The sequence below is a fragment of the Dromaius novaehollandiae genome, chromosome 14 (assembly GCF_036370855.1).
Source record: "Dromaius novaehollandiae isolate bDroNov1 chromosome 14, bDroNov1.hap1, whole genome shotgun sequence".
Lineage (NCBI taxonomy): Eukaryota > Metazoa > Chordata > Aves > Casuariiformes > Dromaiidae > Dromaius > Dromaius novaehollandiae.
This window is the reverse complement of record NC_088111.1, coordinates 8,734,215-8,750,278: the sequence shown is the minus strand read 5'-3', so window position 1 is coordinate 8,750,278 and position 16,064 is coordinate 8,734,215. Positions and strand designations below refer to the sequence as shown.

At 40.1% G+C, this 16,064-nt stretch overlaps 1 protein-coding gene and 1 long non-coding RNA gene across 2 annotated transcripts in view; both read left to right on the top strand.

Moving 5' to 3' along the window:
* OTOA (otoancorin) overlaps positions 1–6,814 on the top strand; it is a 37,735-nt gene extending 30,921 nt beyond the window's left edge. The window contains exons 24-28 of the mRNA XM_026116256.2: positions 1,258–1,413; positions 2,890–3,032; positions 3,442–3,578; positions 4,627–4,724; positions 6,614–6,814. Of these exons, the coding sequence (XP_025972041.2) occupies positions 1,258–1,413; positions 2,890–3,032; positions 3,442–3,578; positions 4,627–4,724; positions 6,614–6,814 (735 nt within the window). The remainder of the gene's footprint in view (positions 1–1,257; positions 1,414–2,889; positions 3,033–3,441; positions 3,579–4,626; positions 4,725–6,613) is intronic.
* Positions 6,815–6,845: 31 nt separating this feature from the next.
* LOC135329930 (uncharacterized) lies at positions 6,846–9,241 on the top strand. Its single transcript, XR_010391603.1, has 2 exons — positions 6,846–8,132; positions 8,727–9,241. It is a non-coding gene; the product is annotated as an uncharacterized LOC135329930 (long non-coding RNA).
* The last annotated feature ends 6,823 nt before the right edge of the window (positions 9,242–16,064 follow it).

The following is a 16,064-nucleotide window of genomic DNA, read 5'->3' as shown; positions in this document are numbered from 1 at the left end:
CCGTTGTCAGATAATACTATTTATGAAGCAGTTCAAATACTTTATGACCTAGATCAGGAAACAGACGTACAATTTTTTAACTGTGTTTCATGTACCTCTTAAGCTAGAGAATTAAGAGCTTTGAAATTGGGTAACGCTTTATACTAGATCTTTTCTTTGGAAAAGATTGAAATTTCCCAGTCTTAACCCCTTTTCGTGTTTCCTTATGACATTGTAAAACCAACATAAAGGATCATGTGGAAACTAGCTGACATAATGCAAAGTTGCTCAAGTACATGAGACCATTAAAGAGAACATACTTTTTTTTTTTTTTTTTAACTTATATCTATCTTGTTCTGGTTATTTCTTTTAGCCAAAATCCAAACTCTTTTCTCTGTGTCAATTAGCCACATCCTCTCAGATACTGACCACTGACTACCAGCTTCTATAAATTCCAGCAAAATATAATTAACAATTCTGGGCTCTGCAAATTCAGCTCTTGATGGTCTTTCATTATTCCTTATTCAAGCAGGTCTTTCCCTGAAATGAGAATTTTCTTAGGCACTGGTCTGGGACAGCTTTTGAATCAGTGTAACTGTATCACAGATAAAGTTAAAAGCAGTGGAATACATCAGTTTAAATACATTGGTACTGGTATAAAAGAGCCCTCACTTCTTTGTTTTTACAGGGCTTCACAAAGTTAACTGTATCTTTACAAACACATTAAAATGAATTTTAAAAATACTGTATGTACACACACTTGAAGTCAGAACTTTAGAAATGGTCTATTTGCCTGGATTACCTGATTCTCTACTTTGACTTCTGCTTTCCTTGTCACTGTCTGAGTCAGAATGGCTGGTCACGAAGGCAATTTAAAGTCACTCCACTGCAGTGACTGCAGTTGATGTCGAAGCCTGCATAGTTCATTTGCTGCTTTTGCTGTGGCGGTAATAGTGTGGATCTCAGCACAGACTCACTTTTTGTTGTTTTTAGTGGTATTTGCTTCTACAACAACACTTCCAGCAGTACCTGTGCTGACTTAACAACAAGTTCAAGCTGTACAAATTGCAGTGTTTTTAGATGAACTCATCATTGCTAGTGTAGAACCTCAAATAGCTTCACAATACCGAAGCTCTGCCTATTGCATGCAAAGAAGCATCCTTTGGGGTTTATCCTTGGGTACTGGGGTTTCTAAAAACAGAAGTTTTGAGAATGGTGCATGTACAGGAAGATTCACAATGATCTAACAGACACTGTATTAATGAATTTATTCTAAAGGTTTGGGGATCGCTGCCAGACTGGAAGAGTTACCATATTGTTTCTCTGGGGCGCATTGCTCTGGCACTCACTGAAAATGAAATAGAAGAGCTGGATTTACATTCTGTTGACACCATTTCTGTGCTTAGTCAACAAACAGAGTGGACTCTTACCCAAGTAAGTATTTTACTGAATTTACTACTGGTGAAAGCCTCTCGAATCATGCCCCTTGGGACTGAAGTCCTGCAATTGCCTGGGAAACAGATACAGGAATCCACACTATTCTGCGCTGGTTTTCTTCAGCCATGATCCCAGTAAAAGTGGGCAGGTAGGTCAGCACTGGTGTCTGCTTGGCTACTGGCTTCCCTGGTGAGATGGCCAAGAGAACATCAATGAGTATTAATTGTGGTGGTGATGAGCGTATTCGTGAGCACTTGCCCACTAAGAAATAGAATGAGATCAGCAGCTCCTCTCATACTGGCCCCTCAACAGAAACCACTGCTAGAAGTTATTAGCTCTTCCTAACTAAAACTAATCACCCAAGAGGTAGTGTGCACCCTAACCCCCGACATCTATTGCCCCAGAAGCCTAAATTATTAGCAAAATGTGCCATGCAGATAGTATGCTCCTCTCATCTCCCTTTGCTTGAATAACTTCTAGTTATGTCAGTGGGGCTTTCATATTAAATGAAGAGAAGATTAAAAGCTTTTATTTATATATGCAACTGGCAGCACATTTCTGACTTTGTGACCATACCATCACAACTACTCAGTTGTACAGACGCTTGCATGGTGGCAGCCAGCTTTGGCAGAATGTCATGGCTTGTTCTGATGGACACTATCAGAAGGAAACAGGCAGTACTTGGGAGGATTGTACACAGTACTGGCTGGCTTTTGAGATTTCCTGCTGTTAATAAGAGTAGCTGCTTAAACAGGATTCTTCTGCCCTACCTTGGGGAGTCTAAAAGTTAGGCGGCTAGTTTAAGCTAGTCATTGAGGCTCCCCCATAGAAAGAGGCACAGCACACTAGATAGACACTAATCTTGGCATAAATGAGGATTTCACAGAAGATGCTTGTTTCTTTCACTGACTTTAGAGGATGCCTTGGTGATAGGCAGAAGCGAGACCCGCAGTTTAGGATGAATGCCATCCTAAGTGACTTAGGATTGCAAAGGTATTTTGGCACCTACATCCTATTCATATCTGTATCTTAATCCTGAACACAGGTCACCACCTATATATGACACTTCGATAGGACAAGATGACCTAAAAATTTCACGTAGATCACCCAGAGGAATTACATTTTCTCATGGCTGTTGAATTCAATAGGGCAGTTCTGCTCGGTGCTTCGTTGCCCCTGTCTGCTGGTGAAGCGTTCACTTGTGATGCCCCGTGAGAGGTGCAGGATGCTTCAGCTCGCTCGCGCTTGGGAAGTGGCTGCACTACTGTCCTGTGTCAGTGTCACACAGAGGTGGTGACAGTGCTCCTGCTGGAGGCAATGGCAAAGCTCCAGCTGATGACACCAGGGGAGGCTCAGGATTATATATGGTCTGCTTGTCACACTCCATAGCTTCTGGTAGCGTTGGAGCTTCTGGTGATAAAACCTTCACTTATATGTACTCTGTTATTGTATCATATTTTATTGCTTTTGCAGGCAAGATCTATATTACAAGGTTTTCTAGAAGACTCTGGCCATACGATCAGTACACTAAAAAGCTTCGATTTAGTTGGATTAGGAGCTATTCTCTGTGCTCTGAATTCCACAGAAATCATGTCTGTAAGGAGTGTTGAATTCAGGTACCACATCTGATAATTAATGAATTATTTATCAGGATCTCTATTGATAGAATTCATTGTGCAATTTGTTTCCCTTCAGGATTTCCAGAGCCTAAAGGACTCTTTTAACAGTTTAAATGCTTTTAGAAAACACTTTAGATGCTTTAAGAATAGCTGCTATGGAAGGCAAATAGTCGTTGTTTAAAATAGATTCTGTTGCAGCTTTCCTTTGCTATTTATATCTCAAGTATTGCACTGAGAAACCTGGGCTTTTGCTCAAAGCATTCAACATTTGTATGCAATTTGTGTGCATGTATTTTAACTTGAAAATAGGTTTACAATCTTGTCACAGCAGACTAAGTACATTCCAGGCATGTTTAACACTGGGTGCAATTGCAGCAGGCAGTGGTAACCTTGTTGCCTTTTGCAGTGCTGCTGTTGCAAGAATTGGCTCCTTGTTCTGTAGCACCTCTGTCCTAAAGCAGTTTAAGAAGATGGCAGAATCAGTGTTCGGGATTGCTACCAGCTGGAACAGCTCTATCCTACAGGAGATTGGTACTATAGCAGGTAATCTTCATAAGGTCCTCTGAACCAGCCAGGTCTGACTTTGGGAGAGGCAACCCAAAGTGATTTGGCGTTGAAAAGAGTTAACTGAACCAAGGAGGGCAAAAGCAACCAAGATTTCAGACCCACTGTTTTTATTAGACTATTCTAGTCTTTCAATCTCATGAGTCTGTGATTTTACTTAAAATGAGGTAGCTTTTTATTTTGTTTTGCAAAAAACAGTACTGAAAAGTTCAAGTGTATTAGATTTGCAGCATTAAATAGTGTTTTTCATAAAATAGAGGTATAATTCACTAAACTGAGAATTGTGCTTACTCTGTGAACTCCCTATTTGTGAACTGTATTGCCACAAGGGTGGCTAGGTCAGGCCGGAGCAATGCTGTAGCCTCCAACAGTGGAAAAAATGGGCTATCTGGGAAAGAGTGGAAGCGCCAGGTTAGCCCGCAGTGCTGCTTCTCCGGCGTACTCTCACAGCCTCAGACAGTTCCTGAGCCAGAGGTCACACAGGATTTGTTGTTCATGGATTTTTTGCCTGTAATTCTGTTTAATTGCACATCGAATCCATATAAATTTTAGCATCCCCAATGCCTGCAGCAATGATTCAACACTGTAAATATGTAATGGATGAAGTACCTCCCAGTATATGTTTTGAAAGCCTTCCAATGATTTCACTAAACACTCCGTAAATCTCGTATTGGAAGAGACTGGGAACAGGCATTCCCCAATAATGCTGCCGTATGACTTTACAGATTTTTATCATATCTCACCTCAATTGTCTCTTCTCTGTGCCAAAGAGCTGTAGCTTATCTAGTGGTCCCTTAGGTGGAAGACATTCCATACCAATAGTTAACTTCAAGTGGGTTGTAATGTTTGAATGTAATGAAAGAAAACAAAACAAAATGCAAAAAGAACCAGTGCTTCTTTTCAAAACATACTGGAGAAAAGCAATTATTAGATATTTTCTGTAAGTACTTAAAAATTCCTATTAGCCTAAAAATACACCTAATAAAAATAATAATAACTGAGTTCTGTTCCTATTGTGTTTTTCTAGGTGGTTTGGATGAGGATGAATTAAAAGCTTTTGATAAAAACTTGATGCCATATTTCCAGCCAGTAGCAATTAAACATATACCTGCTGAAACTTTCCAAGTAAGAGCATGGTTACTGAAGAAGTAGCCAAATTTCTGTCATTTTTGCTCTCATATAAATAAACTACGGCACTGATGTATGCTTTGGTTTTGGGTTTCAGCAAGAATTTTTCTATTGTGTATTAAGTGAGAGGCAGTCAAGGATTTGAAACATTAACTTTCAACTGTCTCATCTGTATTTGTGATGTTAACGAGCATTATTTATTCTTCAGAATGCGTTTCAAGGAAAAAGGACTCTGAATTAGTTTAGAAATGCAATTCAAAGATCCAGGGTCAGAAAGCATGGAAAGGGAGTCTCATTCTTCTGACACCATATTCAGCTCTGAGTTTTCTTCTCTGTTTATTAACATTTTCATGGATGCTATCAGAGCTGCAGATTTTTCTGTTGATTATGTAAGAGGTTTTTGTTACCCTAAAATCTGGCAACATTCTCCTGAGTTAGCTCTGAAAAACAGATTGTACGAACAGACACAGATCTGAGAGGAATTACATTAATTACACCAGTTCTGATTGTGGACCAGAAACTAGAACATGGATTTTGAGATCATTGCCCCAGACTTTATTTGACTTGGTGACAAGATTAATATTCTGTCTAGGCTGGCCTCTCTCCGACGCTCGGGCAAGCAGCGGTCGTATGGGCAGATGAGCTAAACAGATAGTTAGCTGTGTCAGCTTCCATAAAAGAGAAAAACTCCTTGCACACTTACTGTTCTGCACAGTACCACTGACAGTTTAGATAAGCCTGAAACATCCCTATGTCAAACTATTTATCAAAGCTGAAGGTCTATGGTATCTTGTAGAATTCCTTTCAAATAGCATAAATTCTTGTTAATAAGAATTGTAATGATATTACAAAATGCACTTAAAAATAACAGGGCACCTTCCCAGAAGAGTTTTCTGTACTTGAAGGACTGAAAGCAGATTTTGTTTTTACGCAGGTTTTGTATACATTTGTTTTAGGACTGTGCACATTATTCAGACTATGATTTATGAAAAAATGCATTGTGTTATGGGCCCTATTTTAGTTAAAAAGTGGCTCACTTCAAAATTCTGGACTGTCTGGCAGGCATTTATATGAGGTGCAAGAAAGCACACCATTTGCTAGACAAGCAAAAATTGGGAAGGGTTTGCTCCATCATCTCATGTACTTGGAAAAGGAGTACAGTCTTTATAAAGTAGCACCTGGATGCAGAATTGTTGCAGCAAGGAAGGCTTGTTATACAGGGGAGTTAAAATTCCTGTGACAGCAGAATGTTAACTGTAAAAAAGCAGTCTAGCATGCCCCAATGATGCAGATTTTACAAATTGGTTAATTGCTATGTGATATCAGATAATTATTGTAAGATTATGATTACCATGTTCCATTTTAAACACAAGATTTAATATGACCGAACTTGGAAGATTTTTCAACCTAAAACAGAAAATTGAATAATGAGATTAGAGCTTGTCTTTTCATCTCACTGTGCTACCCATAACTCTAATCAGAGGTCAAACATAGGTTCAAGTGCGGTAGCTTGGGAGCAGATGTAAAGGGAAATAAATGAAAGCACAGGAAGATGCACAGTGCCATCAGCCTTTGAGTAAATCAGAAAACAAGTGGTTGGAAAATTAAATTCCAGTAATATATTGAAGCATTGTCAAATACGGTGTTAGCATATAAAGGTGCTCAAGCTGTCCGAGCCAAGCAGCAAAGAGGCGGGTGAAAGATAGATGAGTGTTCAGCGAGGTAAATGGATGCAGAGGTTTGTTGAGCTCTCTTGAGCTCTTGTATAGCGATGCAGAGCTGAAGGCCGCTGCTGCTCATCCCAAATGCAAGGCAGCGCTGACTTCCGATTCTGCGCTACATGATGGACAGCCGACCCCATTTGTTCTGGCTTTTGTTCCTCGCAGGCATTGTCCCCAGAACAAATAGCAAACCTGGGCCCTGAAAATGCCGCCATGGTTACTAAATCACAGCGTGAGCACCTGAACGCCTCGCAGCTCCAGAGTCTTCAGCTGGCACTGGACGGCGCCAGGACAAGCACCCAGGAGCCACACAGCCGCGCGAGCACCACCCAGGTGGCACAAACCCCGGCTCCAAGCGGTGAGTAGAGTCGCTCCGTCCCCCCGTTTGGAGAGGGAGGACACTCACATCGACGGGCTGAGCAGTCTCTCAGCATCCGCCGGAATCAGACCCTTATTTTGAAGGTAGGTTACAGTGAATATTCTAATCAACATGTTTTAATTCAAGCGCCTCAAATCATGCGTCTGACTAAGAGGAACAGCAAGGATTTTGTTGGATTTACCCACAGCAAGAGATAATGGAGGAAGATTGTCAGCTGGCAATAGCAGCTATATGCTGCTAGTATAACATCACACTGCGCTAAACACTAGCTTGTGTGAAATGTAGTCAAAAACATTTCTCCTTCCTTTCTTCCTTCCCATATTTTTCTGCCTGAATAGTGTAAAGCAGGGCTGCCCATCTCTGGACCTTCGGATCACAGCCTTTATCTGCAGTAGATGCTAGTTTGCAGAGTTGCAAGCGGGAAAGGAGGTAGCGCTGAGGTGGATTAGCATCTTTATCCAGATCAGTTTTAGGGCCATTTCAGCAGTTTTTCCTGCTGTTCCCATCCTGTTTGGAATGACAGCCCGTTAATAGCTAGGCTTCAGTGGTTTAACATATTACTTCTCCATATTGTAAGTTATATTAGCAAGTTATACTGGCAAGTACGTTAATGGATATTTTACAATTAGTGATAGCTTACACATTGTCAAGCCAGTGTTGAGGAATTAGCCGTGTCAGACAGCAAATATTGTTTCTTCCACTGCCACCTTCCTCCCTCCAGCCTTCCAATGAGAGAAGCTGTCGAAGAAATGAGAGGGATGTTGAGAGGCTACAATAGGAGTAAGGGGGACTGAACTGCTATGTTGCACTTGCTGGAATTAGGACAGACCTTCCCAGAAGCAGCTGAAAAATACTCTCAGACCAGGTCCCTTGCCCCCATCTCCCTCTGTGGATATGCCAAAGGGAGGAGCTCTCTTTGTAAAGATCACCTGAGTTCCTGAGCTTCTCATTTGTTATTTCTATCTCATGGTGTAGTGAGTACTTTCCCTTTGAATTGCTTCTCTTTGGAGCTGGAGGTGTTGAGTTGGAAGTGACTGTCCTGGACAGTGTAATCTTCTGAGCAGCTGGATGTAGTTAGAAGGATCCAAATGCTGGAATTTGCTACACCCCTATCTGGGATGCCTTTGCCTCTCCATTGGGTGGGGGAAGGTGGCTTAAGACAGCATTAGAGTGAACTGTATCATGGCAATAAGCATAATGCTTTCTGCTTTTCAGGTGCTCCCCATCTGAATGGCTTCAGCATCTGGTTGTGTACTGTGTTTATGCTTCCCCTGCCCTTCTGAATCCATAATTGTAAAGTTTATGGTAAGTTACATTTTCAATAAGTGGTATCTTTATAAGAGAAACACAGCTCATCTGTGACAGTGATTGTCTAGCAGTAACAAGATAGCAGGAAGGACTGCAAGAAACACCCCCCTCCTTGCTGTGAGTACAGAGATAATTTCTGAGTAACGTTTCTGTATAACAAAGGTGCCTTATACCTCTCTCAAACATAGACTACCTTAGAATCTAATCAAGGGGAAAGCATTTTATCTTATCTTTACTGTAAGGGCAACCTTAACAAAATGTGTATTTAAAGTTCTATGTAACACCAGTCAGCTACAGTGTTGTTATTAGAGGCATGCTGTGGGTATTAACCTGTATTTTGCCTGTTCCAGTATATTGATAAGATTTTATTCCACAATTGCTTTGATAATCTTCAATTAAATGAACGTTGTCATTAACTTTCAGTGTATTTTACCATCTTGGCACGATCGAATTTAACCAGAGCACTGGTGGACTTAAGTTACAAACACCACCAGTTAAGCAAACTAACTGCTCTAGTATTCTACTTACTGTTAAAGACTGCAACCCAAGGTATGGCAAAAGATGTGATGTTTTTCTTTGCTTGCTTTTCAGCACCCTGGAGCTCACAGAGGTGGTGATAGAGCCAAAGAGTTGCAGCTCAGCACAATTAGTAGAATCAAGAGGCTCTGAGTTACCTGGGTGCGAAGTGGTTAATTTCTTAAAAGCAACACCTTCATCTGGCATCATGACGTGAAGTATACCCTCTCTCTACCTTTGCTGTTAACACACAACACAGCATTCCTCCAAATATTTCAGAACAAACAAAACTGGAATTGGCCTATGTGTCTCATGAGAAAACCACTAAAAGATATACTTATGTGTTAGAGAGGTGCCCGAATGACTTAGAGGACAGCTAGCAGGTGATTGTTGTTCAGGAGCTGATGTATCGTATCCAGTTCTTTTTTTTATGTTGGTTAATTTGGTTACACTATTGTATCCATCTGTTGGGGGCTTTTTTCTTATACTTTGAGTATACATTCCTCAGGGCAGGGGCCAGCTTTCTTTGTGTCTTGATAGAGACTGTACTAAAAGTTACTGCTGTTGCAATAAAATATTTTCATCTCTGGGTTGCTGGTCTAAATCCTGCTCAGATAAGAAGTGATCCTATGTTCTTATCATTTAAGTGCCCGTGTGAAATGTAGTTCCCAATGGCTGTATGTATACAACACAGAGCTGTCAACACCGAGGGCACTGGCAATACTGTTAGCATTGCATGCGGCAAAATGCACCATGGAAACCCGCCTAGCTTCATCATGAGGCAGTCCCTCCTTCACTTCAGGCAGGCTTGAAGCATACAGCTGGGAACAGTATGAGCAAACCGTTCACTGGGACTACACACATTACTAGGGCTATCCATACAGCATTTTCCACAAGCTCAAAATCAGTAATTAATTACTTATAATATTTGCATATGTTCTATCAACATACGGCTTATTTGTCCAGTGTTTTTCATGTCAGGCTCCAGTATTTTAAACAATGGAAAAAATAGATACATTCAAAATCCTTTGCATCTGAACATACATTTTGCTGTTGGTCAACATGGTTTTACACCAAGAATTCATGGTACAGTTTTCCGTTTTGCCATTGCAAGTCTTTTTCTTTCCTGGATTAAAAGACATGCATAGACTTAAAAGTTTAGCTGTTCCTTTTACGGCTGTACTGTAATAAATGTCTTTCAAACTTGTATTCATATTCCTTTATGACAAACATCAGATCTAGCTTCTCAGCACTGAAAGCAGAATTGAAATTTTGCTACAGATAGGAAGGGATAGGAGTGGAGCTGGGATGGAGAGCTGGAGGGAAAAGCCTGGAGAAGCAGGCTTGGTGCTGCTGCTGCTGCTGCTGGGGAAGGGTGAATATTAGCTGTTACTGCTGTTGGGAATAACAGCTCCCACCACAGTCCCATATATTCTGTAATTCCTCTTGCAGCAGGAGCCAGCCTGATTTCCAGGGCTCTATTACTGGCAAAGTGGGCAATGAGAGCAGGGCCACTTTGCACCTGGTCCTGTTCCCTTTTCCCCTTGAGCAGTCTGCCGCTCTAGCCACTGCCTTTGCCTACAACTAGCCCTGGCAAATGCGACATGATGTTACATGTAGTATTACATGTTCCAGTTCTGCATTTTATCAGCAAAGAGCTACTACTATTGCTGCAAATTGCCTTGCACCTTCTCTAGCGCAGAAAGGAAGATACCAGCTTTTTCCCATCGAGTTCCCTTTTCTGCATGTAAACAGTAAATTGTGGCATGTATTTAAATATACAAAAAAATCTTTTTTTATCAGTCCCAGCAAATACATGCAAATACCCACTAACCTCGAAACTAAAACTTGAAATATTTCAATAGTTCGAGTATATTATAATCATCTGTTTTCTTACATTAAAAACTCCTGCCTCATTTGGATGTGAAAGTACTAAAAGGTTGTTTGATTTCCAGAAATTACCTGACTTGAATTCTGCATGCACTTCAGTCAAGTTGCAGGAGAACATTTTCATAGTCAAGAAAACAGTCAGCCTTTCCAGTTCAGCTGTTAAACTCGGATACGTGACTTAGCTATACCGAGCACTTCAGATATCTGTGTGAGTTGAAAATGCTCTTCTTCTGTCAATGTACCTGGGAGTAAATCAATGTGCAATTATGTGAGTCAGAGTTTAGCTTTTAATTGGAGCAGGAGTGAGATCTTTGTTTCATACCATCTGTGCCATAATTTCTTTCAAGTGTAAGTGCTTTTAAATTGTTGAACTCCTTGATTATTTATTTATTTTATTAGATTAGTAATTATGTTAATGCCTTTGGTATTGCATTTACACTTGGTCATAGACATTTCTATTTCTTACAAGGGTAATGAAGGAAAGGTAGATGTGGAGCACCCATTTAATGTTGTACTTACTGGATGGTAAGCATATACGTAGGGTGAGATTACAAGTCCTATTTAGTTTGTAAGATGGTATGAGCATCTTGGTGAGTATTGTGGAAATGCAATTTTGCTTTTGCCAATGCACTTCTTTTAGAGGTCACTGCAGGAAATGCCTGTTCTACAAAAACTGGAGTTCAAGAGATTCCTGCTTCAAAACTCTTGAAACTGAGTTTCTGTGTTCAGAATAGATAGGGAGGGAAGAAAGGGATGGAGAGCACTAGTAATATGCGTGGTACGTAATCTGCTCTCTGTTCACAGTTTGGCATACTTCCATTGCTAAGAAGAAACTGAAACATGAATAGTATACTTCACTTTTTGCTCCTGTGATGCAAAACACAGAATAACTAGATGCAGGCATCCGTGCCATATGGTACTGCTAGTCAGAAGGATCTCTAACCTGTACATATGTGTATTATATATATAATGCACATGATTACTTTCACTGGAATGTGTTCATGGGCAAGATATCTCACAGTCCCTCTCTTTTCACACCATCAGGATTTTGAGGAAGAATATGCTACAGAGAAAAGTTGTATAAAGATCTCTCTGATCCTTAAAGAATTGCTTCTGTTTGTTCTAGATATGGGTAAGGTTTGCTAAACCAAGCTTAGTTTTCCTATATCCTTTTAGTTCTATCAGTTATATTTTAAGAAGGGCAAAACAATCAGACTCTAATACAGAAATCTGCTGTTGAATATGTGTCATGACAGTCTCATTTTCTTACCTGCACATTGTGAGAACTGCGGCTCTGCTCTCCGCTTGTGACCGCTCTGATGGCTGCTGGGCAGTGCGGGACACGCGGCGGGGTGTACCTCCGGCTGCTGGTACGGATGTAACCCTGGGGCAGGCCACGCTCTTCTGGGGTGCTGTGAATCAAGTGACAGATGGCAGTGTCCGACAGCACGTAAGCGGGGGTATTTAATTTAATTCATTTGACAGGATGTAGAAGGATTCTTAAGAGGTTAACAGACAGAAATACTTTGTTCTCTTACTGTAGTGTCTGCCAATTTTATATTCAGAATTATGTGTGAAAAAGAAAAAAAGGGCTACTACCTCTGGATCAGTGATGGAGAAAATATCCCTAGCACCTGGTGCTGAGGAAATCTTTAAATCCCTGAAGATGATAAAGCAACTCCCCATGCACCGTGGCAGAAGAGCGTCCCTGTAGAGCTGGCACCATGGCTGTTGTCAGTTTTCATACAGTATGCGGTACGTTTGGCTCCTGGTGATCTCAATCTGTCACATCAGAGCTAACCAAGTCTTATCTGTGGAAGGATCTAAAGACACAGCTTTTAAAAAAATCTTTAATGACATCCTCCTTTAATTTTAAAGTTAAGAATCCCTTTTCTGCCTCTCTATAAGCTGGTCAAATACTCCAGAGGCAATTATGTACAAATTTAGCTTATCGCTTGACTGCCGCACCTATCTTTTAGGATCATCGCCACCTGATTTGTCTTCCCATAACGCAGTCAGCTAGGTTGCAGTCCTATCACGTTAGACCAGGGCTTTATTAAGAATTTAATTCTGCCTGCCCACACCAAATTATGGCATGTCAGTTGAGAAGTTGTAGTTTGTTAAACTGTGGTAGCTCATTCCCTTGTGATAGGTCATCATTATCTTTAGAGAGAAGTAGAAATCAAATTTCAAATAATCTCTTTCTTTTTTAAGAAAATCTGATATTCTAGGCTAATATGCAACTTCAAGCGATCTGATCTCTCTATCTCAGTGAAAATGTTTTTGATAAATGGTGGCTTTTTTTCAGCAAGATCTGTAGATACATGGGCCTACCATCTCAGGGGGACTAAGAGATTTATTTCACTCCCTTGTACTTCTGACTGGTAAAACACTCACTCCCATGCCATATTCTGTGGCACGACCTTGTGGACTGCTCATTTCTCCATTCTGTTTAGGTCAGAGCTGTCTTCCCTTTCCAGTAAGGCATGAAGGAAACCGGATAGAAAAGACAAGTCTGCAAAGAATAAACACAAACTCCTAACATAAGCTACGTTTCTCTTATCAGCAGCCCAATTCATACTTGGAACGTTTGAAATCTTTCCTCAGAAATATTAAGCTCGGTTTTGTGGATTGCTAGACAGCCTGCTTTAAAACATGCACGAAATTACCAAACTCTTCAGCGAACAAACTAAATCTGTGTGCCATCCAAGGGCTCAGAGCTTCGTATTTTGGTCAAGTGTCCAGTCCATTGTGAAATTATTTTTCAGTATCTGTCTACTCAGTCCCTAAACAGAGAAATTATGAGACTCTCCCAGACACCACAGCTGACCTCAGCTGGTATCAGAGTAGTAGCAGTTTTGTAGCGTATGATATCTTTGTCAAATTAACATCTGGTTCTTTAATGGTACCCAGAAGTATATGGGCTGGAATTGTGTTATATTTTGTCTTTGACAGCTATGCTAAGAGTAGCAAGCATCCAGCGTCCATCTGTCTCTTCCTGTTCAGCATCAGTGTGCTTTTCCAATCTGGATTAGTAAGAGGATTTTCTTGCCCTCATGATGCAGGAACACAAGGCATGTTCAGAGCTTACAATCAAAGTATCTGTACATTGCAGTATTAAATGGAGGAATTGTGATTGCGGGATTTCTTGCTTTGGAGGCAACAGCGTAACATTTATCTTTTAATGTTTTAACTGGTATTAATTAGCTCTACAAATATATAATGGTATCTCACCATATCTGAAAGCTTCCTTTTTAGGGAGGAGAAAAGAAGAGAGGGCAGGGGTGAATTGCTAGAGGAGAAATCTAAAATTAGTGGAAAATTCCAATCTGTCACAAATACAGCAGGGTAATTTTTTCTGGTACTCTTTTCCCCAAGAACTTTTAACCATGGTATAGAACTGTATTGATTTATCAAATGCTAGGCATTGCTCTAGTTAAAATCATGTTGGTTCGATGCACAAGCAAAAGCAGTCCCAGGTTATCCTTAACTGCGGCCTGATGTGTTTCAATATTTAATCAGATGTCAGGAAATAACTTGGATTACAAACAAGCTCTGACTGCAGGAACTGAGAAAAGGGTTGACAGAGAAGGGATATCAGCCTCTTGCCTTTAATACATCTATTAGACTAGCTTCCAGTTACGCACATCTGTCAGTTTTGTTATTAGGTACTTCTATTTCAGTACTCATCCTTTTAGGATTGTTTACAGCTAACACTCTAACTGTACATATCTCAGTCAAATTTGTGTCAAGCAGCCAGTCTAGCCAGTTCAGCCTGTGCTCTGAGACATAAGCTGTACTTTCTAAACTTTATTATTACACTGTGTACAGTGATGGAAGTGCCACAGCATTGCAATCACAGTGCTTGTATTTCTTTAGTTGCACTTTTCCCATGGTTGCAAGCTGTATCATGGGCCTGACAAGGTCTGTCAAATGCTGGTAGTCTTCAGTACAAATTCTCCAGGTACCAGATCTGGGTACCTAACGTGTCCTGCATCCTCAAGTAGGCAATTTGCTGGTAACTACCTGAAACATTATTTGATGATGTCTAAAGTTAGTCAATATCTGTTTAGAATAATTGATCAACTAGAGTCCAAATCTATTTCACTTTTCAAACATAATATAAAGCCTCTTAAGGCCCTATAAGAAGAGTAAGATAAGACATATTATGGGACTTGTCAAGGAGCTGTATTGCTGGACTTGTAAATGAAGTGATTAAAGAGGATAGGTTTTGATACCTAATATCTGAAAATAAGTAAATGTCTTCCTATCGCACCATGGGTACTTGTTGAAAAAAGATAAACTCAATAGAAAATGCTAATTAATTCTCTTCAGTTTCAGGGACTATATAAGCCCTTCAAAGATTTCAGTGTTTATGCTATATTTTAAATAAGAAAATGAAAGACTGCAGTTAGGATCTTTTCATAAATTTTCAAGTAATATATACAATTCACCTGCAGGAAAATTTCTATGGACCAATGTGGTAAGCCTTTGGTAAGAGACACATCAGCTTTCTGTAATAATAATTAAGTCTTTATGCAGTTTTCTCAGAGTGGATGTACTAATGTAAAACAAGATTTTTTTTTAAGAAATAACTTAGTCTTTCTGAGATGCTAAAAAAAAAAAAAAACCAAAGCAAAGCACTACTGTCGTGATTCCTATTTTTCAACAGTTATTGGAAATCACCTTTATAGGGGGAAATTCCTAGATTTCTTTGTTATTGTCCTTTCATTTTTTTTAAGAGAGAACACTGGAGAGTTACTAGAGGTATACAGCTTAAAAATAGATGCCTCTTTGAACTGGTTACAGGACAGCTATCATGGTGATAATGCCTGCTTCAGATTTAGGGATTCATGACTTCAGAGATAAAGCATGCTACCTTGCAAAACCTTGTTGTTGCAAGTAACAATCACTGTTTTTTTCTTGAGAGATACATACATGTTTTTTTATACTCTCTTGGGCTATTGAGCAATAATCAAACCAATAGCTTATCTTCACAAAACATGAAAATACCTGTTAAATATCAACTGCCCAAATGTCTGATGCCAACACTACGTGGCAAATTCTGAGAAAATAAATGACTAGATAGCATGGCCAGAGTGCTAGGGAACATACTTCCAAGCACCTTACTGTATTGCAAAAGCATTCATTTGGGATACTTAGCAGCTTTGCTTTGTTCTGCCAACATGTCTTAACACTGTGAAGACAGGAAATGCTGCTGGAGCGTAACCAGCACAGGAACTAGCCCTGGATGCACAGGTCTGTCCTCTGCTTACTCTAACTTAAAGAAAAATCTGAAATCTAGGCGCTATGTAGGCTCTGGTGAGTTCTGATATGCACCGACCCTTGAAGACATATGCAGGGATTTTAGGAAGGATTTTGTGTCTTAATGTTTAATTTTACTGTTGCTTGCTTCGCACCCCCCTTCCAGTCTTCGTCTTTTCTAGAAAGTGAATTTAAATCCTGAAGTTTAATTCTGAACTGCTCCAGACAAGGACTGCAGCTACACCTTACGATCAGTCA